This window comes from Scheffersomyces amazonensis (assembly GCF_036850825.1).
Source record: "Scheffersomyces amazonensis strain UFMG-HMD-26.3 chromosome Unknown RJT21scaffold_6, whole genome shotgun sequence".
Classification (NCBI taxonomy): domain Eukaryota; kingdom Fungi; phylum Ascomycota; class Pichiomycetes; order Serinales; family Debaryomycetaceae; genus Scheffersomyces; species Scheffersomyces amazonensis.
In genome coordinates, this window is record NW_027042746.1 from 1,044,133 (window position 1) to 1,072,126 (window position 27,994).

Consider the following 27,994-nt stretch of genomic DNA (forward strand, 5'->3'; position numbering starts at 1 on the left):
TCCATTAAATTAGTTATAAATTACACAAATTGTTCAGCTGCACAATGCTAATTTAGAGTCAAAATGGAATAATAATTACATCAATGGGTTTTCAAACAGTTCGGACGATCATTCCAATTAATGGTATTTAGACTCGATGAGATTGGTTAGAATACTAACATTGCTTTGCTATTAATGTCCCAAATTTTACAGCCAAGAATAACTTATGTGCATTTGGGCAATGTTCTGGAGTTGAATGGGGATTTAATGTTGGGACAGCATATTACTTGAGTGAAATCAATGCGGGCATTTCATTCAAGCTAAAACTTACTGTTTAATACACAAATACTTGATGCAAAATATACCGTATACTAGATATTCTCAAATTAAAAATAAAAAATTTTTAACTGTAAATTTCGACAGGGGCGGAACTGATGAAATTGATAAAAAACATGGCTTAACTATGAGCCTGAGGCTTTCACGTTTCAGTCAACTTATTGCACCACCGAAAGTGGGACAGAAAATAATGAAAAGCACGAAAATTCTAAGGCATTCACTACAAATTACTAATCTTTGTATGATTATGAGGGGCCAACTGCAAATAGTCCTTTTAGGAATTTGTAAGGGATATTACTTTCGCTGAAGACCGTTTATTTTTTCAATTACTTTTACGCTTTATGACACTTAGCTAAGAAAAATATAGATAAAAACCGCATATATAGAAGAGACAGTAATTGTAGCCGAGCAAGAAGGGGGGTTGACACAGCCAATTGTGAGGCTGTCATTCCGTTATCTACACTTCTTAGTTAAGCCAAATTGACTGGACCAGTTTAAGGAACCATTTAAATTTTTAGCCTTCGAGTCTTGGCAATGTAGTACCTGAGTTACAATTAAACTTTCCATTTTGGAATAAATAGCAAACGACTACTAGGCTTCTAACCTATTGCACAATAAGACCGGCAATTGTTTTGAGTACCTCCTATTTGCTCTTTGAATCAGACCCATTGTTAAGAGCCAGTCCTTACCGAAAACCGGCCTTGGGTATTATACTTAAAAACTTACATACAAAAATAACAATCTAACGGCATCTCAACAATTGCCCAAAATATAATGAAAATAAATAGTAGAGTTAAAGATGCAGTAGAGAAAAATTTTTATCTGATAATTTTGATCAAAAAAAATATTCGACTTTGTAACCTTACAGGACATCTGATAATTACAATTAGTAACCAATTATGTTATTGTCTGTAAAAATACAGCATCTCGGTTTGGGTAAATATATACTTTTAAAAAATATGATTGGGCTGATGTTTAGATGTTTTCTTGTAATAATATGCTACTTTAAATTTTGTAATTTTATAGTTTTATCTGATGGGATCAGTAACTCCAATGTAAATAAGTAAAGATATACTTTTTCAGTATTGCGGGATAAATTCAACAATAAATCCCTTTACATCCGGAAAGCTTGCTTTAATTTTTCTACCAAATTATAATTTATAGTTTAAGGAAAATATATAGAATTGCCGTCGTTAATAGTACTCGACCATACCATAAATGAACAATTCCGTTCAAGTTTACGGATTCAAATAAGAAAATAATAATATTTTATTTGATTTTATTGCAACATAAGCTACTTTTTCCACATCCAGCATCATGTTTGGTTGTGTTGTTAACCGCATGTGTAAATACCAATACAAAGTATCTGAATCATGTGCTCAACGCCTGCTCTCCCTTGAATTGTTGATCTTCAAATCTCATCAAATTGCCGCTCCTGAAATAGTAATTTGATGCATGCATGTCAATATGCGTATCCTAATTGGGTGTGTTTTTCACAAGTGTAAAATATCGGCCATCATTAATATTTGTTACATTCTAGCCAATTATAGATTATTTTTGCTACTTCGAAGAATTGCGTGGTATGCAACATTAAAAGTACGTTAATTTACGGATTGTAAATGGCTGTACCATACAGGTACGCCTTTGTATAGAGCCAGTTCCATTCTTCAAGGAATATGCATTATGGAATGGGGGAGGTATATTTTTCTCAAATCTAACCAACCCCAAATAAACATATCACTATGCTCCTTTCTTTGTTATCTATGGTTTATTTTTTGATTATAGTATCCAAACAGTAGTTCTACATCAACACTGCGGCTACTTTCTTTGCATATCACAGCCATAAATACTTCTCTGCGGCATGCCCAGTTTCTACCTTGGCAGATCAACGATTTCTTGTCCTAAGATAAGGGGCAATTATAATAATTAAGAAGTGTTATCGTTATTGGTTTTATGGTTTAAACATAGCCACATACCAAAGCATTCCATAGTGTGTTTACTATTATAAAATACACAAGCAAATTTATATACAAGTTTGAGGTTTTATATAATTATATTTATAAGATCTTAACTACGCAACAGTGGCTTTGAAGTCCATACTTGCGGCAGGTACTGCAGCAAGTTCACCATCTGTATAAGCAGCTTTGAAGAATGAATAATGTAACACAACATCCTCGATATTTCTCATAGAAGGATCCTTAGCAAAATCAGGATCTATAAAGAAAAATACAGGCATATCAACTTCTTCTCCAGCACTTAATCTTTGTTCTTCAAAACAGAAACATTGAATTTTATTAAAATAAGGTGCAACATGATCTGGAGTAACAGAGTAAGTAGCCATACCAATGATATCTTCTTTAGACATATTCTTAGCTCTATAAAAAGCTAATGCAGTTTCACCAGGGACAATATAAACTTCTCTTTGTAAAGGAGTGAATTTCCAAGGTAAAATACCTGAGGATTGACAAGTGAATTGAATTCTAATTCTCTTATTTGTATCTACTGGAATAAGTTTATCAGGTGTGAATTTATTAGAATCAGTAATTGGAATACCACCCCAACCAGTTCTTTGACAAATGGCTCTGTAAATTGGTACAGCACAAAATGATAATCCTAAAAACAATACTCCTACAGAGGCTGCATAATAACCAGCAGTTCTATTTCTATACCTCTGTCTATCTTCTCTTTCTTTTGTTATTCTATCCATAGCATCTCTTTGTCTCTGTATATCAGATTGTCCAGTACTTGTAGGTTGATTTTGGAAAACTCTTTTGGATAAAGTAAAAGATCTTCTAAATCCTCCATAAGTTGGATTAATTAATGATATTCTAGACACCCTTAATGGCATCTTAACCATTACTCTTGTACCTATCATTATTTAGTAATGTTACTATTACTAGTCACTAAGAATCTTTAATAGTAAAATCGCGGACTTTGAATAATTTCAATATGGGTTGATTTTAGTTTTTCTTCCCAGCAGGCCTTTGGATAAAACATCACAAAAATTCTCCTGATACACTGATTATCACAACCACTACCACTGCCACTAACCTCTAACACATTCATTATCATGAGATCTATCACAAGAGTTGGAGCGTTTAGGTCTATTTCTAAAAGTCGATTCTATTCAACTATACAGCTTTCTCAATTACAAAATGCTCAACCTCCTAAACCACAAATTAAACAATTCTCTAATCCTTTATTTCATACATTCTTAATAGCTTCATCAGCTTATATACTATTACATTCATGGTGGATTAGTCTTGAATATGAGAATAAAGAAAAAGAGCTTATTGCAGAATCAAAAAGATTAGAAGAATTGGTGCAGGATATAATTAATGAGAAACAAGCTGAACTTATAAATCGTGAATCTTCACGTAAATGGTATAAATTATGGTTATGGAAGTAAAAGATTATTTTGGTATTTGGTATATAACCAACAAATAATTTTGTATATATTTACGACTGGGTTAACTATATAGAAATAATATATTTAATGAAATTTAGTAATCATCATTTTTCTTCATAAATTTTGTAAATTGAGCAAATTTTGAAGTAGTATTATTAGACATAATCGATTGTTGATCAACACTTAAATTGGATGCATTTAATACATCTTCCATTGGAGTATTAACTCTTGAACCAATATCAAAATCATAACCATGCATTTTTTGAATTAATTTCATACCATCTTCAAATTTAACTCTATCAAAATGTCTCATTCTAAAAGCTGGAACCTTAACAAATTCTTCATAATTATCTAATTTTAATAAATCTATACATTGCCTTAAATCTCTAAATGTAGATTCCAAACTTACACTACCTTCTGTTTCACTTTTTTCATTATCTTTATAACTTCTATGTAATTTTTTCATAGAATTTTCAACATATGTAATATCAAGATCAAAATTCTCTATCCCAGTTCGATTATAGAAGGGTGCCTCTTTTAATATAGTAAGAAAATGTTGAGCCACAAAATCATAAGTTCTAAATAAACCTAATGTTCTTAATGTATGAGGTAAATTAGTAAAAATAGATGTAAATAAATTTTCCAAGAATAATGCAAAATCTTTAATGGAGAAATTAGCTTCAGTATTTTTTATAGTTGGTAACCAATCATTATATTCAACCATATCTAATAATTCTGTAATTTTACTATCAACCATTTCAAATATAGTATTTTCACTGAATTTTCTTAATGTATTGAAATGTTCAACTGCTTTTAATGTAAATGTATCATTAGCATCAATATTATGAATACCTAAACCAGTATGTAATCTTAATCTTCTATTAACTAATCTACCAATTTGATAAATACCATATAAATAATATTCCAAATTAGTATAACTTTGAGATGTAATCTCCTTATTTGATGAATTCTTAACAATAAAATCATGCATAAAACTTACAATACCATAACCTTTTTCATTACCTAATACTCTTTCAAATATATCATTTAGTATAATATTATTAATTTCATTTAATTCATAACCATAATGTTGATCGGTAAATGCTAAAATTTCTTTAAGTAATGTACGTATACCTAAACAAAAATGAACATAATCTTCACTAAATGGGAATGTTATAGGCATCTTTCGAACATTTGATGGAGCAAATGATTCATTATCTTTATAAAATATTAAACTCATTATTCCATCATAATCAGCTTTATCATCAATAGTTAATGGCATATAATGATCAGATTGAATTGATTCTTTAAAATCAGTTAAGAAATCTTGAATTTGCATTGGAGCAAAATAATCTTTAAATATAACAATGAGAACTTCATATAATTCAGTAATTCGATAATTATAATTTTCTAAGATTTGTATAAAGTTACCTATTAAATCTTTAAAATCAGATAAAGTTTCTATTTTAAAATGACTTGTTCTTAGAAAATTTAATAAAACTGGTTTTAATTTAGATACATATGAATTCCATAAATCATCGGCATTTAAATTTAATCTTAATTGATATTTTGTAGTTAAATTAATTTGTTTATCCATAACAAAGAAAGCAGCAATTTTTCTTAAATAAGTTTCTAAAGCTGGTAAACCATCAAATTTTACTATATTTGAAGAATTTACAGTTGCAGCCAGTGTTATAGGATAAATGACTCTATTATATTTCTTTATCCATTCTTTATGATATAAATTATTTAAATTATCTGATTCATGTAATGTTTGATATACTAAGATTACATCATATAATGAATCCAAACTTATTTGTAAAGTTTCATCTTCAAAAATATTATAATTTAATATAGGATCTCTTAAAGATATTTCAACTGGTGAATTTAATTTATAAGGTTTAAAAGTTGGTTTATTCTTTTTTAAATTAAACCAATTCTTTTGTAAATTATATAAATTTTCATATAGTCCATCACTAATAGTAGATAATCTTCTTTCAGAATTAATTGATAACCATTTACAAAGATTATCAAATGATTCATCTTTAATCATTTTAGTTAAAAGGGGAATTGATTCATAAATCTTTATACCAAAACTGAAATTTTCTACTTTATTTAAATGAACATTTGTAAGTTCATCAATTAATTTTAAAGCATTAAAATATTTTTTTGCTTTAATTAAATCATGAATCTTATTAGTAATTTCTAATACTTGTATACATTCACTTAATACATTCAGAGTTTCTGTAATTTGAGTTGAAACTTCCTTTGATTTAATTAAAAACTTCTTTTTTGACATTACATCATGAGCAGATTTATTTAATTGTTTACTTATTTCATTAAGATTGGAATTTAATGTAAATGATATTTCATTAATTTTATCAATTGAATCAATACATGCATTAATTTCATCAGTTGAATCTAATGATAGTTGATTCAATTCTTCATCTTTTTTATCTACAATAACAGTTAATTTGGATATTAAATCAGATAATCCATTTGCTTTAATAGATTCCTTTAATATAGGTGCTAAACTATCCAAATAATCTTCTGAATTAAGTGAAGTTTCGAATATATCATCGTCTCTTAAGAGTAAATTCTCTAATGGAATTGTATCCACTAAACCATTTCCATTTGATCCATTTGATTTACCTTTTACATTCTTAGATTTTCCATGACCATTTGTACCATTCAAAACTGAAGGTACCATATTTACTTAATGATTTTCTTTGTACTATGCTTATTTTAAATAGTGAACACTCATAATTTTTGTTTAGTATGGAAATTATTCAAACTATCGCGAACCTCCTCAAAAATTGATTTTTTTAGGATAATAGTCTTACCAAACCGTTTATAGACAGGTAGCAATGATTCCCAATCATATATTGATATTGGGTGCTCCTCATAGTGGGAAACTTCGAATATCGAAGACACTTTGTGATGATGTATATGATCAAATAGTGGATGATGATAAGATTCAAAGTTCACATAGTGGGATCATTATAAAGTCAAAAGTATCTACTAAATATTATAGTGTTAACTTAAATATCTTAGTGGATGAATATCCTGAAATTCGGAATGAACAAGAAGAAGAATATTCAGTTGAGCATAAATTGCGTAGTTTAAAGAAATGGAAAGATGAATTTCTTTCTGATGAATGTTCTGAATTGAGAGATGTTTTAGATGGATTTATCTATTGTATTTCATTAGATGACAATACCATCAATGATATATCTGATTCGATCGAAATAATCAATGAAATTAGGAATGGTATCGTTGGTGATCGAGATTGGAATGGATTTATTGCCATTGTTGGAACATCAACTAAAGATAAGAATGATTTGAATGAAGATGTAGAAGATTTGGTCATTTTAAATGGTTATGAGTATATAGATTTTGATAAACTGGGTCGTAATGAATATCATGAAACAGTGGGGAAGGATAGAATAGTTGAAATAGTTCAATCAAATGAATGGACACATATGGAAACCAAAGAGAATGTAAATTATGATAATAATAAAAAGAAAAAGATGTATGAAATGACTAGGGGACTACTAAGTTCGGAAGGAGAAGAAAGAGAAGAAGAAGAAGAAGTAAATTCAAAATTAGATCTCGACGAAATCTTTGCTAAATTGAAATTAGCCAAGGATGAAGTACAAAAATTGGATGAAGCAGAAAAGGAAAAGTATGTGAATAACTTTTTGGATCAATTCATTAACTATTTATAATCTATAGAATATTCAATATTAAACCCAGGCTCAAAATAACATTCTTGACAATCTTCTTCGGAAATTCCATTCTCATGGATCAATACTGCGAAATCAATGTGCGGTACATTTTCATCAATTACCACCATGGGAGCATGCCAAGTACCAACTCCATAAGTAATGGACTGGTTTCCATAGCATATAAAGGCCTTCAACTCAGTTGGATCTGGCAATGATGTTGATGGATCACTTTTAGTGACTATTACAAGATAAGAAGCCTGTTGAGCTTTTTGACCTAATGGTAGGAAAGTTTGAGTAGAAAATGGATGTCTTTCAAGAACTTTTGATAAATAGGTTTTCTCTTTACCGTTAGTTTTAATTAAATGTGTAGGAGCTTTACATCTAAATATATTCCAATTGGCTGTGGCAGGTGTACCACTTGAAGAATCTGAATAATTGTTAACAATTGGTGCAACTTTATGAAGTTTTATGGCAGTACCATAATTTGCACTGGAAGATGGAGCATTTGCAATTTGATGATCTGCACTAATTACTCCTCCAAATGGTGCAAATGAATGTGGTGTTAATATTTCTGCCTTTATCAGAGTACTACCAGAAACATCGAATGTCTTTAGAACCATTCTTACTTGTATACAAGTTCAATTTTCAATTTTCAGTATGATATTAAATTGACTTTATCAACTTTGATTTACCTTCGGCTATCTGCGATTGTTTTTGGCCGTTATCTTCACGTGACTGGATTTTACAGCTTGTTTAGATATATTCGTTAACTGCTTGTATAATTCATTTGTGGAATTGATACTTCATAGGAAGCATGGTCTCCCTCACCTAACTTCATCTACCTAGATATATCTGGGCTTTAAATTCTCTAATAAAATTATATATTATTTGATTAACATACATATCTATTTCTGATTATAACTATGTCGTTATATAAAGTGTTAGGTAATTATATTTGACAGCTGATTAAAATTCAGAGTTTCTTTACCAAACTAAATTGGGAATAGAAATGTTGATTTATTTATGTAATCTATATAAGTTACGTTGTCAAATTATTAGAAGATTCATATACAAGAAGATATATAATTTGTTAATACATAAAAAAGTCTGCTTAAAAAAATATTAATTGTTCTATAGTCACTAAGCTTAAAGATCAATAATTTGTTTGATTGAATCAACAACAGACTTTTCAAGACTAATATAATCAATCGACAATATTGATTTTGCGTTCTTGTCATTAAATGCGGTAGGGCCAGAGACTGAAACACCAGGTGTGCCAGTTGGAAGTTTGTCTTTCAATTGAGGGAAGTTAGCAACAATAATGTCTAAGATGGTTTGACCATTGAAAACACTGTTTGAAAGGACAAATCTCTTACCTTGAGCCTTCTCAGTTTCAAAAGCTGAAATATGCGCTTTTGCAACGTCTCTCACATCAACGAAAGGACCACTAATTGGGGGGACTGAATCTGTGGCATTTAACACACTTGCTACCATTTGTGCTGAAGAATTTAGTTCTCTTGTCTTAGGAGCAGCATTTTGAGGACCAAAAGCGTAACCAGGGTTGATGGTACTAAGAGTGAAGTTTGGTTTCTCTTTTTCAACAAAATCCCATGCAGCCTTTTCAGCAAATGTCTTTGAGCCACAGTAAGCATTAAACCCATTTTCTTTGGATTGTTCATAAGTGATGCTATTCCAGGTATCTTCACCACCTTTGAATTCTCCACCTAAGATTTCAGCGGCGGTACCAGTAGCAGCCATTGAACTGGTGTAAACAACTCTAGTGATTTGTGGGGCATGTTCCTTTATTGATTTAAGAACGAATTTAGTACCTTCAAGAGCTGGAATGATGATATCTTTTTCATTATCCTCAACTTCAAATGTAGCTGGAGAAGCAGTATGTAAGAAGACAGTAGCAGAAGGATGCTTCTTCAAGACTTCATCAAAGGCACCTTCCTTTTCAAGAATTGGAACAACTTCATAAGAGAAGTTTGAATTTTCAAAGATCTTAACTAAACCTTCACCCTTTTGAGTTGATCTTACTGAACCAACAACCTTGTAACCCTTAGCAAGAAGCTGAGAAATAATATGTTGGGCAATGAAACCAGTTGCTCCAGAAATAAGAACGGTAGTATGATTAGAATTAGTCATATTTTGTTTAGAGATTTATTTATATAAGGTAGTGATAAATGTTACTTAAGAATCAGTATGTAGAAATTTGATAAAATCTACTTATTTATATGTGAATATTGAAATCGTGGAATCGGTTCGTAGTTGATAAGCCAACAAAATTTATAAGCAGTACGGTTTTAAGATGTTCATGATAACATGGGCAATTACCTAACAAAGTTATAATCCTAACCGTATCTGCATTCTATAATTGTTCTACATAAAACGGGTATACCATGGGTGACCAATAGCTAAAATTTGCAACAATAATCACAATGAAGGTGATAGAAAAGTGGGGCATTCGGAAGAGTGTTTGAGCTCACTATATCAAATTGACGCTATATTAGCTTCATATTGGAGGATACGTATGGATCGTCCGTAAAATCTTCAGTTTTTATTGTCATATTAGGATTATTAATACAAAACTGGACCGCATTCTTTATTGATCGTATGTTGTTCAATTTGAATTTTTTCTGTTCGTATTACAAAGCGTACCTTACGAAGGTGCTTAGTTCCTCAAATCGCGGCTTAGAAGACTACGGTAGGTTGTCAAGCCTTCGTACTAATTTACCGATGCGAACCATGATCCTGACCAGGTAACGCTCTTTGAATTCTTCACAGATGATATCCTCTGAATACCAGTGATGTTGAGAACATGTGCCATAATCAATCATGGAGGATATTTCACTTAAATTGAAGATGATACGGTAAAAGATCGTAAAACTGACCTGAAAAGGTTAGATCAGGGTATATATAATCCTAGAGAGCAAGCTTCCTATAAACTATCAAATCAAATTAATCCCACGAATGAATTATACAAGTAGTTAACAAATATACCTAAACCTGGAGTTTCCATTGTTCTTTAAACGGACCTTAAGCTCGGGCTCCAAAAGGTCAGTGTGCCGCACAACGCAATATTGAAGATTACTCAAACGAAGATGATAAGTAGTATAGAGCATTATTTGTTCTCTAACTATTCCTAACTTAGGAGATATTCTGGCTGTCAATCAAAAATAGTACTATGCTATAAGCAAAGTAGTGATCAATGAATCCCTCATTTGCACAGATAATATATTTCATATGATTATAATTAGCTACAATAAAATCATACTAACGAGCCAAGCCAGCAATTAAAGAAAAGCCAAAATATGCTAATTCTTCTGAAGAAGGAAAAAAATAATTCCTTAACGTGTTTCCAGATACTGTATTGGAATTTGGATGACTATTTTTTTCTGGAAAAACCTGAAATACTCATAATTGACAAACCGAAAGAGCTAGCCAAATTAGGCGCAAATTTATTATTTAGAGTTAATAAAGGAAAAAAGTGGGGAGAATAAGCACTAGTATATAAATGTTTATACAATGAAACTGGCTAAATAATAATTGTAAGGAGTCCACAAAGGGATGAGCATGAATAGTACAGAATAGTGACAAATGTAAGAGAAGGGCAGAAGAAGATTACTGATAAGTGACTGCTTTATCTGTCCTTAGTGGGGGGGCAAAATCTTTCACATCGAACAGATAATGAGGAGAAGCATAATTCTGTCCTGTATTAGACGGCGCAAGATTATAGTAATGTATAAATACTGAAAAATCCTGAATTTATAGGCCAGTAGTTACTTCAGTGACTTGTATTCTTTATATTCTAAAACTTTATTCTTCTATATACTGTAGGTGTATCACATTCAATTTTAAATACCCATATATTTCCCATAATTAACAAAATTATTTGATGGTACTAGTAACTGATGGTTACTTGGCTGAGCTGTAGAACAGACACACACACATTAATATAAGTATTTAGTATCAAATATATATCCAACCCACACAACCATATAAATAACCTATTAAACTTTTACAATTACAAGGTAATCACTACTAATGGATGAATATGATTTTGCAGCCAATGAGGTTACCAGGTTAGCCGATCGATCGATCGATCATTATGCACGTGATCCACATAATAGAAGAGAAATAACCGATTCTCATTTTTTTCATGATGTTATGAAATAAAAATAAAAATAAAAATAAATTGTGCCACCAATTTGCCATTTACCCCAGACCGTAATAACATAACAAGTCAGTACTTAATAAGTTTAAAAATTAGAAAGTTGATATAGTCCGGGATGAGCTATAAGGACTTTGTTAATTTAAAGCCTCGAGAATTGGCGGAAGATAATGACAGTGACAATAATAGTGATGATGAGACAATAACACTTATTAATGATCCATCAAATATTATGTATATACCTCATGAAGGTAGATTTTCTAATGAAGCAACTACATTAGTAGATGGACAAAGTGGTATAAGAGAAGGATCATCATCAGTTGTTGAAAATTTCCGAACAAATCGAAAGAATAGTATGGGATTAAATACTTCACTTAAACAACTTCATTATAATGAAAATAAAATTGCTTTAGATCGATCAATAAATCAAACAATTGAATTAATATATGAAATAAGTAATGAAAATAAAGTAAGACCAATTTTTTATCCTACTGATATTGAAGATGATAATAATATACTTTTAAATTCAAAAAAGGCTCATTTAGCTTTAGTAAGAAATAATACATCAGCATTAAAAGCAATTGAAAAATCTACAAATAAATCTCAAATTGATCAAGAATTAGAATTAGAACTGGAACTGGAATTACCTGATTTTAAAATTCTTAAATTAAATTTAAAAATTGGTCATGGTCATAGTAATGAAAATGATAATATTGTTTCGACATTAGATAAAAAATCCATTGCAACTCTTTTAGAAAAAAAATTTGGACAATTAGTTAAATATTTATTAAATTTAAAGGATAGAGTCGATGATACAACTTCTAAAGTATTTGTTACTGGAGATTTAAATGCTGGTAAATCAACATTTTGTAATGCATTATTAAGAAGAAAAGTACTTCCTGAAGATCAACAACCATGTACTTCAGTATTTTGTGAAGTAATTGATGCATCAAAAGAAAATAATGGTATTGAACAAGTGCATGCAGTACCTATTGGAAAAGATTATAATATTCGTGATGAATCAACTTATGAAATATATTCTTTAAAAAAACTTGAAGATTTAGTTTATGAATGTGATAGATATAGTTTATTAAAAGTTTATGTTTTAGATCATCGTTCATTAGAAGAAAGTTTATTACATAATGGAGTCATTGATATTAAATTAATTGATGCCCCAGGTTTAAATATGGATAGTTATCAAACTACTCAAGTATTTTCAAGACAAGAAGAAATTGATTTGGTTGTATTTGTGGTAAATTCAGAAAATCATTTTACATTATCAGCTAAAGAATTTATTTCAACGGCTGCAGCAGAAAAGAGATATGTTTTCATTGTAGTTAATCGATTTGATAATATAAAGGATAAAGAAAAGTGTAAGAATCGAATCTTAGATCAAGTTAAAAATTTATCTCCTGATACTTATAAGAGTGCTAAAGATTTTATACATTTTGTTAGTTCTAGTGAAATTGTAGATAAACTTCCTGATGGAGATGGAGATGGAGATGGAGATGGAGATGGAAATGATGATAATGGAGATAATGATGATAATAATTATCCTGATTTTGATCAATTAGAAGCCTCGTTAAGAAAGTTTATATTAGAAAAGAGATCTATTTCTAAACTTTTACCAGCCAAGAATTATATTGCTAATCTATTAAATGATTTACAAACTTTATCAGATATTAATCAAAGTGTTTATAAAATAGAAATGAATGAAAAACTTCAAGAATTAAATAATCGAGTGGCACCAAAATATAATGAAATGATTTCAAAAAGTAGTAAAGTTAGTGAAATTATTAATTCAATTATTGAAAGTACTGCATCAGAAATTTATGAGAATGTTAAAAGAAATATTAATAAAGTTGTTAATGAATTAGGTGATAAACCAATTGTTAAATATCAAGGATTACAAAATATTTATGAATATGCTAGATCAACTCAACAATTAATGATTAAACAAATATTAAAATCAGTTGAAGCCAATGAATTTAATGTAGTTAAAATAACTGAAGAAAAAGTTAGTGAAATTACCAAAGTTGGACAAGATACTTTAGGTTCAGAATTTTTACATGATAAAGTTTTTAAATCAGAATTAATGTTTACAAGAAAGAGAGATTTAATTGAAAATCAATTAAATTTCCCAATTGATGTATTTGATTTTATTGATCCATCAATTGATTCATGTTTATTATGGTTAGGATTACCAAAAGAGTATATATCACAAACCAAAACTCAAATTAATTATTTTAATCCTGTATCTGTTATTACTAGTGTATCAAAAAGTGTTACAAGTTTAAGACAAGAAAATATTCCAAGTCAAATATCTTTACAACTACTTTATTCTTCAGGTAAAATTTTAACTACTGGAGCACTTTTAAGAAAATTATATGATTTTGGATATTTATTAAATTTTAAATTATTAAAGAAAGTTGGTATTCCAATAATTCTTGGAGTTTCTGGATTTGCAGTATATTATTTAATTAGTGATATTCCAAATGCTTATCCAAGAAAACAAGCTAAAAAATTAAAACGAGAAATTGAACAACTTGAATTTTCTCATAAAAATTCTACTAGAATGGTAAAGGAATGTAGACAAGTATTAAATTATCCAGCTAGACAAGTATCTAATAATTTTCAAACTTCTATAGATAAAAGAATTCTGGAAAAACAAACTTTGGAAACTTCAATTAGAGATGCCGAAATAAGTTTTAAATATTTCGATGAATTAAAGAAGAAGATTGGTTATCAAAGAGGATTACTTGAATCTATTGATTTAGAGAGTATTAATGTGGTTGATTAAATGTGTGTGTGTGTGTGTGTAAATAATAATAATAATATATATGTCTTGTTAAGCTGTAAATAATTAACTTTCAGATATGTTTTGTATATTTTCTATTAATCTAAACAATAAAAAGTATATTATTATCTCTTTCTTTGTTTATAAATTAAAAGAGATGCAACAATAAACACTATGAAACATAAGACAAAACTAACTTCAAAGGCTCCTTTATAACATCCATTTCCCTTATAACAAATTCCATCATCAGGATTTGTATTTGCATCATAAATCCAACCAAAATACTTATTTAATATAAATAAAGTAATTAAAGGTCCTGTACATACTAACCCCCAACTAGTTGAAAAAGTTCTAGTACCAAAACTATCAGCAATAATTGCAGGATAAGTTCCAAAGGCAAGCCCATAACATCCACCAGTTATAGCTGAAGCTAAAGTAACTAAATGAGGATTATGAACATTTATAATTGTAACAAATTGTCCAATACTTAATATAGCAATAGTAACTAAAACTATCCAAAGTCTTTGAATATGATATTTTTTATATAAGAAATCACTTAAAAATCCCGAAAATAATCTTCCAGAAAATGATGCAATAGATATAATTGAAACTTGTAAAGCTTGTAATGTAGCAGCTGATGAAGCTAAACCTGTTACATCTCTTTTATTACCATCATAATTAAATTGGGCAGTAACAACAAATCCTACTGTAAAAATATATGCTTGACCAATACCACTGACAATTGATACAATAAAGTAATGAGTTAAAAAGATTCTATCAGTTAATCGATCTTTTACAACTTCAAATAAATTTGCTTTTGGAGGTTTTGGAATACTTATAGGAGTTCTAGTTGGAATTGCATTTAAACTAGTTGATGATGAAGTAGTAGATAATCCTGCAGTTGATGGTTTATTTTTAAGAGTTTGAAGTTTTTGAACTTGAGGTTGAGGTTGAGATTGTTGAGAAGAATTATTTGAATTAGTTTCATCATTTCTGAATGGACTATTATCATTTATGGCTGATAAAGCAGCTGATTGATCTCTAATACTTTGAAGAAATGGTGCTACTTCTTCAGCTTGTGAACTTACAGAAGATCTTGGAGTTCTAGAACCTAAACCCCAAAATCTGAATGAACCAGGTAAAGAATCTGATCTTTCCATTTTAGCAGAAATTGGAGGAGGAGGTAAAGGTATTGCCGGAGTTGATTCATCTAAATTATTATTTGAATCAGACATAAGCATTACCGTTGTTTCATCAGAAGGATCTTTTGAAATATTTCTTTTAATTGGTATTGAACTTTCTTCATCATTTATTTGATTATTTATTTGATCATGATCATGATCATCATGTTGATCTAAATAAATATGAACAAAAAATGATCCAAAGAATGTTACTGAACCACAAAATAATGATAAAAATTTTAATAATCCACCAGTATCATCTTTAAAAAATGTTGCGGCAATAATTGAAAATAATGTAGCAGATAAACCATAAGAACTTACGGGAAATGCTCCAGCAGTTCCTCTATGTTTTGGAAAATTAGCTTGAGCTGCCTTTAATGTAGCAAAAAAGCAAGTAATTGAACCAAATCCCATAGCTATCATTGATATACATAATAAAAGTAAATTCCCCCATTTTTCTTGATACATTTTATAAATACTAAAATATCCAATTAAAATACAAATTGATCCCATTAATATACTCTTTTGAGGTCCAGTATGATCTATAATTAATCCACCAGGTAATCCACCAAATCCTGAACCTATATTTTCTGCTAATGATATAGTAGCTGAATCAGATGCTGTTAATCCAACTTGTTTAACTAATTGAGGTGAATAAACTCCATAAAGATAAGGAGTACCTGACGCTATACAAACAAATACTGATATTCCTAAAGCTATTAATCTTTGAGTAGTATGTTGTGAACCATTTATATTGGTTAAAGGATTTGTAGATGAAGAACCTAATTCTGGCATGATTTATTTATATTTTTAATAAAAATGGGGGTAAAAGTATACAAAATGAAATAAGACTTTTAAATAATAATATACAACTGAATTTAGAATATTAACGAATTCACAATAATAATAATATCAACTACAGTAACAATTCTATCACATCCACGCGTCACCAGAAGTATTTGCAACCTAATTAGTTAATAACCATAAGTAGATTTGACATAATCTCGTAATATTTCAATCTCGTAATTCAGATGTATTTTTTTGAGATAAGGCTTACGTAATGTGGGCCCCCATTGGTCTGGGGTGGGATGAGTGAGAGAGTGAGAGTGAGAGAGTGACTCTGAGAGATAGAGAGTAGAGTGAATAGTATCAGTAGAGAGAGTCATAACATTCTGCTATGTAGTGATCTTATAGTATATACTGTACACAAGAAGTTACATAAAGTATAATGGTATAAGGGTCTAGTTCGATGTACTATACTATCAGTAAATAGTAGCGAGTCGTACATTACACCTTATATATAATGTGACCCATTCGCACGACTTTTCCTTCCTCGACTTTTCAGTGCGGCCACCCAATATGGATCATCACTACTACTACGACAGTTATACAATAGAGTACTTATTAAACCCTAAGTAGTATCCAATATGAGAGCAGATAATCACAAGTTCTTAAAGGAGTTCACCGAGGTACTAACCACCAATAATGGGAAAAGCTCAGTATACCTCACACAAAAGAGGTTGAAGCCTTCTTTGGACCTTGAAGAATCATCACAAGATCAATATCCAATTTTAATAAGAGTGACTATGAATGGTAAAGATAAGAAAGATACTAAGAAAGATAAGCTTAAATTATCAACTGTTGTTGATACTGGTGATTTAGATCAGTTTTGGCAAGAATATATTCAAATCATCAAGAATGGATTTGTTGGTTTAAAGAAGAAGGAAAAGAAAAAGAGCAAAAAGGGGAAAGTTAGTAAATAAGTTATGGGCATTATTTGTAACTTTTCTGATGTTGTTATGATCTTTATGTATAAATAGACATTTCTTTTAATTCATTAATTTCTTTGTATATAATAAAAAATTATTTATTTATTATTATAAATCTTCAATTATCAATAATCCACTTGGATAAATAGAATCGATATCTTTAATTGGTTGATCTATAACATTATTCAATACTACTCTAGGAGGTAATGGTGATACTAATTTAAATTTGAAATTAAGTTTAAAATCTTCAAATTTCTTCTTAGCTTCATCATCTGTCAATACAAGACTTTCTCCATCTTCGAGATATCCTTCATTAATTAATTCCACCATTATAAATATATCTTCAACAGTATTATCCTTTGGGAAATAATATGTAACTCTTTTACCACTATTAAGTTTAATAGCAATTCTAGCTGTATCAGGTTGACTGGTTTGATATTGTCTAAATTTAGGTACTATATATTGTAAATATTGTTTCTTTAATTCACGTTCTATTTTTTCTTTCTTCTTTTGTTGATCTTTACGTAAGGAATTATTATAATTGATTTCTTGTTGTTTAAGTAAGACTTGACTCATAAATTTATCTCTTAATTCATTTCTTATTAATGCTAATTCTGGCGAATATTTTTCAATTTTCTTAAGGAATTTAGATTTAATCAAATTATTAATATCTGGATCTTCTCCATTATTATTTGTTAATAAACCTCCTTGTAATTTCAGAACTAATGAAACTTTTGGTGATGTTTTAACTGGACCTGATTGAGTCATTGTTGTAGATCTTGTTAAGCACATAAGTCCAAGGAATGGGAATTTAGTTACATTTAAACTATTAGCTAATTGATAAGCTTCTGGATTAGTTAAATCTCCACCCCAAATCAAAAGTTCAGGATTAGTTTGGAATGATGATATAAAGGTTGGATTAGTAATGATTTTCTTAAATATAGCTGATGAATTCTCATTATATGGATTGGTTAAGTAGATAAATAAGAACTTTGCTCTATTAGTTGCCATATATAAGGCTTGAGTATAACTTCCTTGATAAAATGGTGGTAAGTAGTTGTCAGCAGAAGATTGTGATAATTGTTCGGGAGTTAAATTATCTTCCAAATCACGAATGAATTTATTGACTTTGTCTATAGGATCATTGATATTATTAATATGATTATTATTAGTATTTGATACTATACTACCATGGAGTACTTCATCGCCACTGTCTTTGAAATAGATAACATTAATGATCTTAGCCAATACTCGGAAACTTACAACCAATACAATTATAATTGGTTTAATAATTAGATAATTTATCCATTGCAATAACTTCTTAAAATATAATGATATGTTATGAGAATTGAAATGATTTCGAAGTCTATTAGGGTCTATAACTTCTTCATCTTCCGGAAATGCACCTGGTAAATTAATATTGCTATTACTATTACTATTGCTATTACTTGCAGCGTTTGTACTATTACCAAGTTGTTGGTACGAAGGTGATGATCCTCTTAATGCTCTATTTATCCAGCCTGCTAGCGTATTTGACATAGTGTACTTTATGTATAAAAGACTACTAATTAAGGTACATCTTTACTGTATACTTTCATAGTTACTCACTGTCCCACATTTTATCAAATCGGACACATGCGCACGACTTTTTTTAAACTGCAAAAAAAAGAGGCTACTAAAAGCTACAAATATAATCAGATATAGGATTTTTAATATTGTTTATATATTTCACTAATAAAACATCAATAAAAGCTAAAGACTATTTATAATTATTAATAATAACTTACTTGATAATATTTTTATTTATTTAGTTAAAGAACTTTTCAAAGTCAGATAACACAAATCTGTACTTAACATCACCTTTATCAATTCTAGAAAGAACTTCAGAAACACCATCTTCACTAACAGCGACCTTTTCAATCCATGGTTTTAATCCCTTGTCAGCATATAATTTCAATACTTCATCAGCTTCCTTCATAGAACCAATGGCGGAAGACTTAATGGTGGATCCATTTAAGATCATTGGGAATGGAGTGATTTCTAATTTTTCATCAGCTGGAGGAGCAGAAACATTAGCGAAAACACCAGTTAATTTTAAGACTTGTAAGTAAGGATCTAAATTGGCACCTTTTCCAGAGTTAGCACAGTTAAGGATTAAATCAAATTCATCCAAGTGTTCAGCAACCCAGTTTGCATTATCTTTGGTAGCGATTAATTCATCAGCTCCTAAAGCCTTAGCATCCTTTTCTTTAGAGTTTGTTCTTGAGAAAGCATAAACCTTCTTAGCCCCTAAAGCCTTGGAGATTTGTAAAGCCATAGCTCCTAAACCACCAATACCAACAATACCAATGGTCTTACCAGTTAAATCGTGACCTGCGTTTCTAACAATTGGAGAATAGACGGTTAAACCACCACAAAGTAATGGAGCAGCATCATGAATATCTAAATTCTTTGGAATTGCAGCAGCAAAATGTTGATTAAGTCTAACATGAGAAGCATAACCACCTTGGGTAATATAATTGTCAGCTTTTGGATCTGGGGCATTATAAGTGAAAACACCACCCTTTTGACAATATTGTTCATTGTTAGATTTACATCTAGAACATTCACCACAGCTATTGGCTTGAGCACCAACACCGACAATATCTCCAACTTTATGCTTAGTAACTTGACTACCAACTTCAATAACTTTACCAATAATTTCATGTCCAACAACTAAATCTGGTCTATTGTAAGGACCCCAATTACCTTTAATTGTGTGACAATCACTACCACAAACACCACAAGCTTGAATTTGAATGGTTATATCGACAGGTAATAATTTCTTTGGAGCATATTTAACAAGCTTTGGATGGTCCCAAGTTTCTGGACTATCAGCTGCGAAACCGGAAAATTGTTCTGGAACTTTAGTTGCACTCATTTTATTATTTGTATATTTGATTTGATTTGATTTATTGATGATTCAGTAAAAAAGAAAGTAAGATAAGATTAAAGATGTGCAAACCATCTTATTTATAATCATTAGACCCAAATTTCAATTTTTTCATCTTTCTTACTAATATGTTTAATTAAATGCCGTTGATGTCTATTCCATTGCATTCCACATGTTTTGAACGGACTTGAAAATTTCCAGTTGCTAGAGTTTTTGCACTTTTTGCGCTTTTTCTGAGATGGACAACACCGAAACAGGCAATTTCCGGGACCGAACAATTACAGTTCGGATATTTTTTTAGCGAGCAGCTTCTTTTGACATCAGCCAAATTGTCCCAATGCGGTAAGGCCGAGAGACAAAGCTCGATGTATCACAGAAATATCCTGATGCGAACCATCGCTCAGCCGAAGTTTGCTCTATCTCTTCCAAGTTTAGCAAAAACAATGTAATAGTCATGTATATTGTGGGATAAATAATAGAGAGTATGATCTGATTAGATATGAAATATTTGAATTTAGTACTCTTTATCTGATGCGATTATGTAAGTCAACCCTTTATTAAGCAAAATCTAAGGCCGAACTTTTGTATGATATTTAGACCTTAACTCAGTGACACGGATAACAATGGGTCTTTATTATTAATAAGGATAATTGAAGGACTTTTCATCCGTTCCGAAGTTTTTTTCCTTGCAACTTAATGACTTCACTACTATTCTTGATCAAAATACTTTGTTTATGTATCTCACTATTTTCTATAGAAAGATCCATCACTTCCATTCACTGAAGATGATCCGCAAAGAGCTTTCCCCTACAGTCCTTCAAGCATATTTTATTTCCAACTGAGCACAATTAATAGTGCAACGATGCCCTTGCTAAATCGACACCTACACATAATACACTAATTATCGATGGCAATTAATGCACAGGAAGGGAAATGCGTTATACAGTATGTACGTTAAATAATAATTAGATTAGATGATTTTTAAGAGTAGTATACGCTGTACTATTAAGTCCCATTATTAAAAGTTGGGCATTACAATTTTGGGTATTACATTTTCCTTATCTGTCTAATCCTGTTCATTTTCTCTTCTGCATTTTATATTTCTTGAGTTAATTCTTTCTCGCATTCTTTTATTTTGCAATTACTTAATCACAGTATATACACATATTTTCAGAAGCTAAAAGTATCCTTATTATGATATTTGAACAAATTTTGTGAAAAGAATTGCTGTAAACTCATAATCAATATAACAAGATGTATAATAACTTTTAAATGAAAGAATAAAAAAAGATATGGCAAACTTTATCGCAAAATTGAATTAAAACTTTCCATTTTACTAATAAATTATTTTTAAAATATTAGCTTCTAAATAACTAAGATTTGTAATACTATGAGATCAATCACTTTTCAACTTCATTAAGTTTTGAAAATGATGTTATTAAATAAAACTATCTTGAGCTTTAAAACTGGTAGCCCAAAATTATAGAGAGAATTATTAAAACGTGATAAAACTCACACCATTCTCACGTGAAAATACCATAAACGTGATAAAAATCACGCCATTATCACGCGAATGTCACGTGATTTATGCTAACCGCCACAAGCGTAACAAGTTTATCATCAACAAAAAGCGCCTGCGTAGCGTAATGGTTAACGCGTTTGACTTCTAATCAAAAGATTCCGGGTTCGACTCCCGGCGTGGGTTCTTCCCTGAAAGCGGCTTTAGCTCAGTTGGGAGAGCGTCAGACTGAAGATCTGAAGGTCCTGTGTTCGATCCACAGAAATCGCATTCTTTTTTGCTAATTTGATTTTTGAAAATTAAGAATGAAGGTATTTAATTCTCTGAAATGTAAGTTAGAAAAGTAGGACGACGACGAAAGCGAAGATTATGGACTGTGGTCAATCAATATTTAAACGAGAATAAAAAGAGAATGAAAAAAGTAAGGCGCGGTATGGATTTAACTTCAAATGCAGTACAAGATGGTAACAAATAATACTAACCGTTTCAATTGTTTGGGGCTGGGCCGTTTAAGATATTGAAGTTGTACGGCGATTGAAACAAAAAAAATAAAGATACTGCGCGAAATACAGGAATTGTTACATAGTATATTGAAGAAGATATATAACCAACCAGAATTAAATTAATGAGTAAATAAACAAATAAGTAAACAAGTAAATATATAAACAAGTATATGGGATGAGAATAAATTAATGGATACACGTCAAGACAGACATTAAGATATAATAAGTGGTACTAAGTGGTACGAAGTAGTACTAAGAGAAGGTAGACCAAAGAGTGGTACAGTAACGGTCTAGGTTAGAAATTTCGTATAGCGGAAAAGAAAAAAAAAAAGGCAAAAAAAAAAGAATTGAAAATTTCTTTTTCTGTAGTAGTGCGCCGGGCCAAACCTACGGCTCGACTAAAAGAATAATTGGATAGTAGTAAGAATTAGAAGTAAGTAGTAGGCGATATAATAGCCGTTCCATATTCAATAATCAATGTAGAACAACACCAGACAGACCATAGTAATCTGTGTAGTAGAATCACGTAATAGTAATAAAAAAAAAAAATTCAAAACCCTCAGTTCACCGGTCTATTTATAATTCCAATAGTTCGTGTCATTTTTCGGAAACGACGCCATATACAGGACATGCCTATAATTTATTGGTTACTCAAAAGGAAAATTTTCATTATAATTTTTTTTAATATACATAGTTAAGGCAGACAAAAAAAAACAAAACAGCAATAATCAGATCAACAACATTTTTTTTTACTATTCGAAGAAGCCCGACTTTTATAATAATTTAGTATCGTTAACTAGTGGTTGTTTTAACTAATCTGTAGTAATAACCAGTTACCAACTTGTCGTTCAGCTTACTGATTAATATTCAAAAAAACTTCAGACTTTTTCTTTTTGACTTGGAAACAGCAGATAGTTCCCAGACAGGTACGCCTAGCCATACATAAAAAACAGGTAACAAAACAGAAAAAAGTGAAAAAAAGAGAGACAAAGCCAAAGGTATACTGAAAAGATTCAGACCCAGTAAAGAACTAGAGTTATTAGAAGAGTTTAGGACTATATCACCTCCTCCTTTAAGTCACCAGTATGATGATGACTAGTTTAGCAAATGACGATCCGAATTTAAACCCAGATGACACCACTGGAGTCGTTGGTGGCTTACCTCAAGTTAAAGATGAAGACCATCTTCACCATTATCCAAATCAACAAGCATCTCAACAAGTAAACACTCAACAGCCACAACACCAAAGTCAAACTGCTCAAGCCTCAGGCCAACACGTTCAACATCATCAACAGCCTCAACAACCTCAACCTCAACATCATCAATATGATCCTCACCATACACAATTATACCATTCTACAACTCCTCAACAACAACATTCAATCCATGATCCCCAGTTGACTCGTCAACAACAAATGCAACTTCCTCAACATCAGTTACACCAACAACACCATCTCAGTCATAATCCAGTAGCTGCTGCTGCGGCCGCAGCTGCCGCAGCTGCCCAACAACAACAACAGCAACAACAACTTCAACATCATCTTGTTCAATATGGAGCTCCTGATCATCATCACGATCAACAAGATCATTTAAATGTACAATTAACTCAACAATTGCCATCATTTCCAACTTCACTTACTCCTCAACATCATTCTCATTTCCAACAACAACAACAACATCAACAACAGCTTCAACGACAGCTACAACAACAACAACAGCAACTTCACCAACAACAGCAGCAACAACTTCATCATCAACACCAACAACTTCAACAACAACATTTGAGCCATCATCAAGTAGGTATTCCTCAACAATCACAAGTTCTTCACCAACAACAAGTTCAAGTTCCACAACAACAACATCACCATCATCATCTTGATATGTTGGCTGGAACTGGAGCAGGAGTTAGTCAATCTCATGAACAAGAATATTCTGAACCTCCAGCCAATCGTAAAGTTGCCCCACGTTCGACTGATTTGTTTCGTGTTGGACCTCAATTCAGTGAAACTAGACACCATCAAGAAATTTACTGTAAAGGTAACGATATGGTCGTTAATCCTATTTTAGAAGCCCGTATTGATCGTGGATTTGAAATTGGTGAAAATGGTAATTGGATTGGTTACAAGAGAAACTATTTCACATTAGTGTCTGCTTTTACTCTTGAAAATTTTAATTTTGAAAGATTTATTAATAATAAATTTTATACATTTGATAAAGCTAGAGGTAATGGAGCCAATGGTAGTGTTAATGGTAATGGTAATGGAAATGGACATTTACATCATCCACATCATCCTCAACTTCATCACTCTCAATTAGGAAGTAAAGTTGATATTAGTTATTTTGCCATTAGATTGGTTGCTAAATGTAGTGATGATGATGTATCAATTAGTTTAATTCAACATACTGCTAAAAGAGATAAAGGACCTCAATTTCCTCCTCCAATTTATCCTGCTGTTCCAGGTGATTTACCTGACCATGAAACTGTTCGTGCTTCATGTAATAAAAGAAATGGTAATAAAATTGAAAGTATGAATAAAATATTTTATTTTGATAGAAATGATTATTATCATCATGTGAATTTGAATTCTAATAAAGATGATTCAATTCTTAAGAATTATCCAAGTGATTCAATTGCTCGTATTGCAAGATTTGAAAGAATTCAATTTACTTCATCAATTAGAATTAAATCTGCTTCAACTAATTCAAGATATTTTACTTTACATGTTGAATTATTAGGTATAATTGAAGATGAAGATTTACAAATTCAACCTATTTTATTAAGCTCAATTGAAACTCCTCCTTTAATTATTAGAGGTAGATCTCCTTCCAATTATCATAAAGATAGAACTTCTGGTTATAGGGGCCATATTCAAACCTAAACTTAACTGGTTATTATTGTCGTTAATACAAAAAGATACAAACAAATAAACCAAAACCAGACCAGACCAGACCAGACCAAATCAAAATAAAACAAAAGAAAGAAAAGAACAGAAAAGAAAAGATACAGACAAAACAGACACCAATTAGACCCATCGCTAATGCGAATGTATCGAATGTCAGTCATCAACGAGAACGACTAAAAGAATCATAAAACTCCCCCTGTAATTTTACTATAATCATTTTTATACCTTCATTGCTTAGTTACTATTTTTATACTTTTATTCATTCAAAGCTCCTTCGTACTTCTGTTTATAGGCTTGCTTGATACTGCTATTATTATATTATTATTATTATATTACTATATAATTTATATTATTATATTATTATTATTATTATATTATTATTATTATTATTATTATTAATTTTATTACTATTATTATTATCATTATTTTTATACTCTTATCATATTAACGTACTATTAGTACACTTTCTTTGTACAGTCCTGTCAAACAGGTGTGGGTTTGTGTAGTCAGATTATACGTTGCCCCTCGTCTTCGCTGTTGCCCCGCAATCTCACTAAAATTTTTCACCACAAAGCGGAACAAAGCGACCTAAAATCGTTCAGCTTCGGTTCACTAAAATTGGACCAGACTTGCGACTGACACTTGTGGGGTGTGCACATGTCATGAGATTATGGATTATTCTGAGCCAATTTCATTTACTTCTATTATATACGAGTTAATCTTTTTACTTTATGCTTATCTTGTAGTGGAACAATTCCGGGGCCTTCGGAGTATGGGGTCTTATTATGATTTATTTGCAGTAGTAACTATATACTCTAAGTACGATTTTATTATTATTATTATTATTATTATTATTATTATCATATACCACAGATTTTGTAGTAGTACCTCATTGGAGTATAATAGTTGTCCTTATTATTTTTAAATATCAGTTTTGCTATCTCTGTTTATGTATTGGCTAACACTAATTGACACTAATTCACTAACTGGGTTTGTGGAGGCGTGCGCCATTGCCGAAAAGAAAGAATCAGGAAAAACAAATTTCCTAGCGAGTGAGCTCGGAGCCAGTAGTTCACAAATCAGCACTAGTTTAAGCAGATCTTTATCATTATTTATTGACTTTCCCATTACATTCTCATATTTACCCAGTACTAGATCTTTCTAACATATCCATCCCCTTTCATATACTGTCCCTGTATTATTATATTTCCATTATATTGTCCCTGGATCCAGTACTTTACCGTTATACAAACAGTAATTCATATCATCAGTATTACATTATACTTGTCTAATTTTTATTATATTAGAGTATTACTTTACTTAAATCGTCAAATACCAATAGAAAACCATTAGTCATTACCCTATCCAACTACCAACCTCATATTTAACTCATTAAATGCCCGAAAAACGATTGGCATTTGACTCTTCATGCCACCCATCATCACCTTCATCATCATCTTCATCTTCCAATATACGAAATGATTCATCAGCTTTAATACCGTCCACTTTCTCATCAACTTCAACCAATACAAATTCTACCCCTTTCTATGTTCCTCAACGTCTCACAGTAACTCCGGAAGAATCTTCCAATGTAAATGATCAATCAACTCCATTTGAACATGTGAAAGTTATAGATAAACAATCTCTTGAATATGTATTAAAATCAGGAACAGCTGGTGGAATAGCTGGTAGTGCAGCCAAAACTTTAATTGCTCCATTAGATCGTATTAAAATTTTATTTCAAACTTCAAATCCAGAATTTTTAAAATATAGAGGTAAATTCTCTGGTTTATTTAGTGCATCCAGAAAGATATGGGCTAGTGATGGATTTTGGGGTTTATATCAAGGTCATTCAGTAACTTTATTAAGAATCTTTCCCTATGCTGCTATTAAGTTTGTAGCTTATGAACAAATTAGATCAATGTTAATTCCTAATGATAATTATGAAACTGCTATTCGTAGATTTATGGCAGGTTCATTATCTGGTTTAGCATCTGTATTTTTCACATATCCATTAGATCTTGTAAGAGTTAGAATGGCATTTGAAACAAGAAATTTACATCATCAATTAACTCATCCACAACATAAATATTTTATAACTCATCATAAAGGTAGATTAACTTCAACAATTGCAAGCATTTTTAGTGAAAGACCTCCTCATAAAGTAAATGATCCTAATTGGTTAAAATTCCTGAGAAATTTCTTCCCACCTTACTTTTTAAAATTATCTAATTTTTATCGTGGTTTTGCTCCAACAATTCTTGGAATGATTCCATATGCTGGTGTATCATTTTATACTCATGATTTAATTCATGATATATTTCGTTCAAAATATTTATCAGCATTCACTCTTCAAAATGATCAATCAAAATTACACCCATCTTCAATAGTTGTTAAATCCACTGGTGGTAATAAACAAGTTAATTCTCGTGATACAAGAGTTCCATTAAAAGCATATGCCCAATTAATTGCTGGTGGATTAGCTGGTTTATGTTCTCAAACTGCGGCATATCCATTTGAAGTTATTAGAAGAAGAATGCAAGTTGGAGGAGCCATTAATCAGGGTCAATTTCTTTCATTTAGATCTACTGCCAATTTAATCTTTAGAGAAAATGGATTCAGAGGATTCTTTGTAGGATTAAGTATTGGTTATATTAAAGTGGTACCTATGGTTGCATGTTCGTTCTATGTTTATGAACGAGCTAAAATTTCATTAGGAATTTAGAATTTAGTGCTTAGCATTACTGCATTTGTCATGTTTCAT

The 27,994-nt window shown here is 30.7% G+C and overlaps 13 protein-coding genes and 2 non-coding genes across 15 annotated transcripts; 8 read left to right on the forward strand and 7 right to left on the reverse strand. All coding sequences in view use genetic code 12, as the record gives it.

Moving 5' to 3' along the window:
* Positions 1 to 2,386: 2,386 nt before the first annotated feature.
* Positions 2,387 to 3,190, reverse strand: COX11 (Cox11p; the record flags this gene model as incomplete). Its single annotated transcript, XM_064880376.1, has 1 exon — positions 2,387 to 3,190. The coding sequence occupies one exon, from the start codon at positions 3,188 to 3,190 to the stop codon at positions 2,387 to 2,389; it is 804 nt and encodes a 267-aa protein (XP_064736997.1).
* Positions 3,191 to 3,287: 97 nt separating this feature from the next.
* Positions 3,288 to 3,771, forward strand: RJT21DRAFT_52552 (uncharacterized protein). The gene has a single exon (XM_064884935.1). It carries the CDS (start codon positions 3,386 to 3,388, stop codon positions 3,722 to 3,724), a length of 339 nt encoding a protein of 112 aa, XP_064736998.1. The 5' UTR covers positions 3,288 to 3,385; the 3' UTR covers positions 3,725 to 3,771.
* A 47-nt stretch (positions 3,772 to 3,818) lies between these two features.
* On the reverse strand, positions 3,819 to 6,482 carry SEC15 (Rab GTPase-binding exocyst subunit; the record flags this gene model as incomplete). Its single annotated transcript, XM_064879893.1, has 1 exon — positions 3,819 to 6,482. The coding sequence occupies exon 1, from the start codon at positions 6,432 to 6,434 to the stop codon at positions 3,819 to 3,821; it is 2,616 nt and encodes an 871-aa protein (XP_064736999.1). The 5' UTR covers positions 6,435 to 6,482.
* Positions 6,483 to 6,579: 97 nt separating this feature from the next.
* RJT21DRAFT_128291 (uncharacterized protein) lies at positions 6,580 to 7,417 on the forward strand (the record flags this gene model as incomplete). The annotated part of the gene is made up of 2 exons (XM_064882913.1): positions 6,580 to 7,377; positions 7,400 to 7,417. Exons 1-2 carry the CDS (start codon positions 6,592 to 6,594, stop codon positions 7,415 to 7,417), a joined length of 804 nt encoding a protein of 267 aa, XP_064737000.1. The 5' UTR covers positions 6,580 to 6,591.
* Positions 7,418 to 7,442: 25 nt separating this feature from the next.
* On the reverse strand, positions 7,443 to 8,072 carry RJT21DRAFT_87813 (ureidoglycolate hydrolase; the record flags this gene model as incomplete). The annotated part of the gene is made up of 1 exon (XM_064885541.1): positions 7,443 to 8,072. One exon carries the CDS (start codon positions 8,070 to 8,072, stop codon positions 7,443 to 7,445), a length of 630 nt encoding a protein of 209 aa, XP_064737001.1.
* A 526-nt stretch (positions 8,073 to 8,598) lies between these two features.
* RJT21DRAFT_775 (SDR family oxidoreductase) lies at positions 8,599 to 9,600 on the reverse strand (the record flags this gene model as incomplete). Its single annotated transcript, XM_064885221.1, has 1 exon — positions 8,599 to 9,600. One exon carries the CDS (start codon positions 9,598 to 9,600, stop codon positions 8,599 to 8,601), a length of 1,002 nt encoding a protein of 333 aa, XP_064737002.1.
* A 1,966-nt stretch (positions 9,601 to 11,566) lies between these two features.
* Positions 11,567 to 14,536, forward strand: FZO1 (mitofusin). Its single transcript, XM_064885757.1, has one exon. The coding sequence runs from the start codon at positions 11,745 to 11,747 to the stop codon at positions 14,424 to 14,426; it is 2,682 nt and encodes an 893-aa protein (XP_064737003.1). The 5' UTR covers positions 11,567 to 11,744; the 3' UTR covers positions 14,427 to 14,536.
* RJT21DRAFT_109332 (uncharacterized protein) lies at positions 14,537 to 16,399 on the reverse strand (the record flags this gene model as incomplete). The annotated part of the gene is made up of 3 exons (XM_064879894.1): positions 14,537 to 15,318; positions 15,427 to 15,687; positions 15,721 to 16,399. The coding sequence occupies 3 exons, from the start codon at positions 16,397 to 16,399 to the stop codon at positions 14,549 to 14,551; spliced, it is 1,710 nt and encodes a 569-aa protein (XP_064737004.1). The 3' UTR covers positions 14,537 to 14,548.
* Positions 16,400 to 16,900: 501 nt separating this feature from the next.
* On the forward strand, positions 16,901 to 17,424 carry RJT21DRAFT_52602 (RNA-binding signal recognition particle subunit). The gene has a single exon (XM_064884937.1). It carries the CDS (start codon positions 17,032 to 17,034, stop codon positions 17,365 to 17,367), a length of 336 nt encoding a protein of 111 aa, XP_064737005.1. The 5' UTR covers positions 16,901 to 17,031; the 3' UTR covers positions 17,368 to 17,424.
* On the reverse strand, positions 17,425 to 19,045 carry RJT21DRAFT_52587 (uncharacterized protein). Its single transcript, XM_064884936.1, has one exon. It carries the CDS (start codon positions 18,910 to 18,912, stop codon positions 17,482 to 17,484), a length of 1,431 nt encoding a protein of 476 aa, XP_064737006.1. The 5' UTR covers positions 18,913 to 19,045; the 3' UTR covers positions 17,425 to 17,481.
* Positions 19,046 to 19,082: 37 nt separating this feature from the next.
* On the reverse strand, positions 19,083 to 20,505 carry RJT21DRAFT_98995 (NAD(P)-dependent alcohol dehydrogenase). The gene has a single exon (XM_064885758.1). It carries the CDS (start codon positions 20,291 to 20,293, stop codon positions 19,181 to 19,183), a length of 1,113 nt encoding a protein of 370 aa, XP_064737007.1. The 5' UTR covers positions 20,294 to 20,505; the 3' UTR covers positions 19,083 to 19,180.
* Positions 20,506 to 21,937: 1,432 nt separating this feature from the next.
* On the forward strand, positions 21,938 to 22,010 carry RJT21DRAFT_t120. The gene has a single exon. It is a non-coding gene; the product is annotated as a tRNA-Arg (tRNA).
* An 11-nt stretch (positions 22,011 to 22,021) lies between these two features.
* RJT21DRAFT_t121 lies at positions 22,022 to 22,094 on the forward strand. The gene has a single exon. It is a non-coding gene; the product is annotated as a tRNA-Phe (tRNA).
* Positions 22,095 to 23,000: 906 nt separating this feature from the next.
* NDT80 (transcription factor) lies at positions 23,001 to 25,540 on the forward strand. Its single transcript, XM_064882453.1, has one exon. The coding sequence runs from the start codon at positions 23,413 to 23,415 to the stop codon at positions 25,204 to 25,206; it is 1,794 nt and encodes a 597-aa protein (XP_064737008.1). The 5' UTR covers positions 23,001 to 23,412; the 3' UTR covers positions 25,207 to 25,540.
* A 557-nt stretch (positions 25,541 to 26,097) lies between these two features.
* Positions 26,098 to 27,955, forward strand: LEU5 (coenzyme A transporter; the record flags this gene model as incomplete). The annotated part of the gene is made up of 2 exons (XM_064883262.1): positions 26,098 to 26,282; positions 26,721 to 27,955. The coding sequence occupies exons 1-2, from the start codon at positions 26,180 to 26,182 to the stop codon at positions 27,953 to 27,955; spliced, it is 1,338 nt and encodes a 445-aa protein (XP_064737009.1). The 5' UTR covers positions 26,098 to 26,179.
* Positions 27,956 to 27,994: the final 39 nt, after the last annotated feature.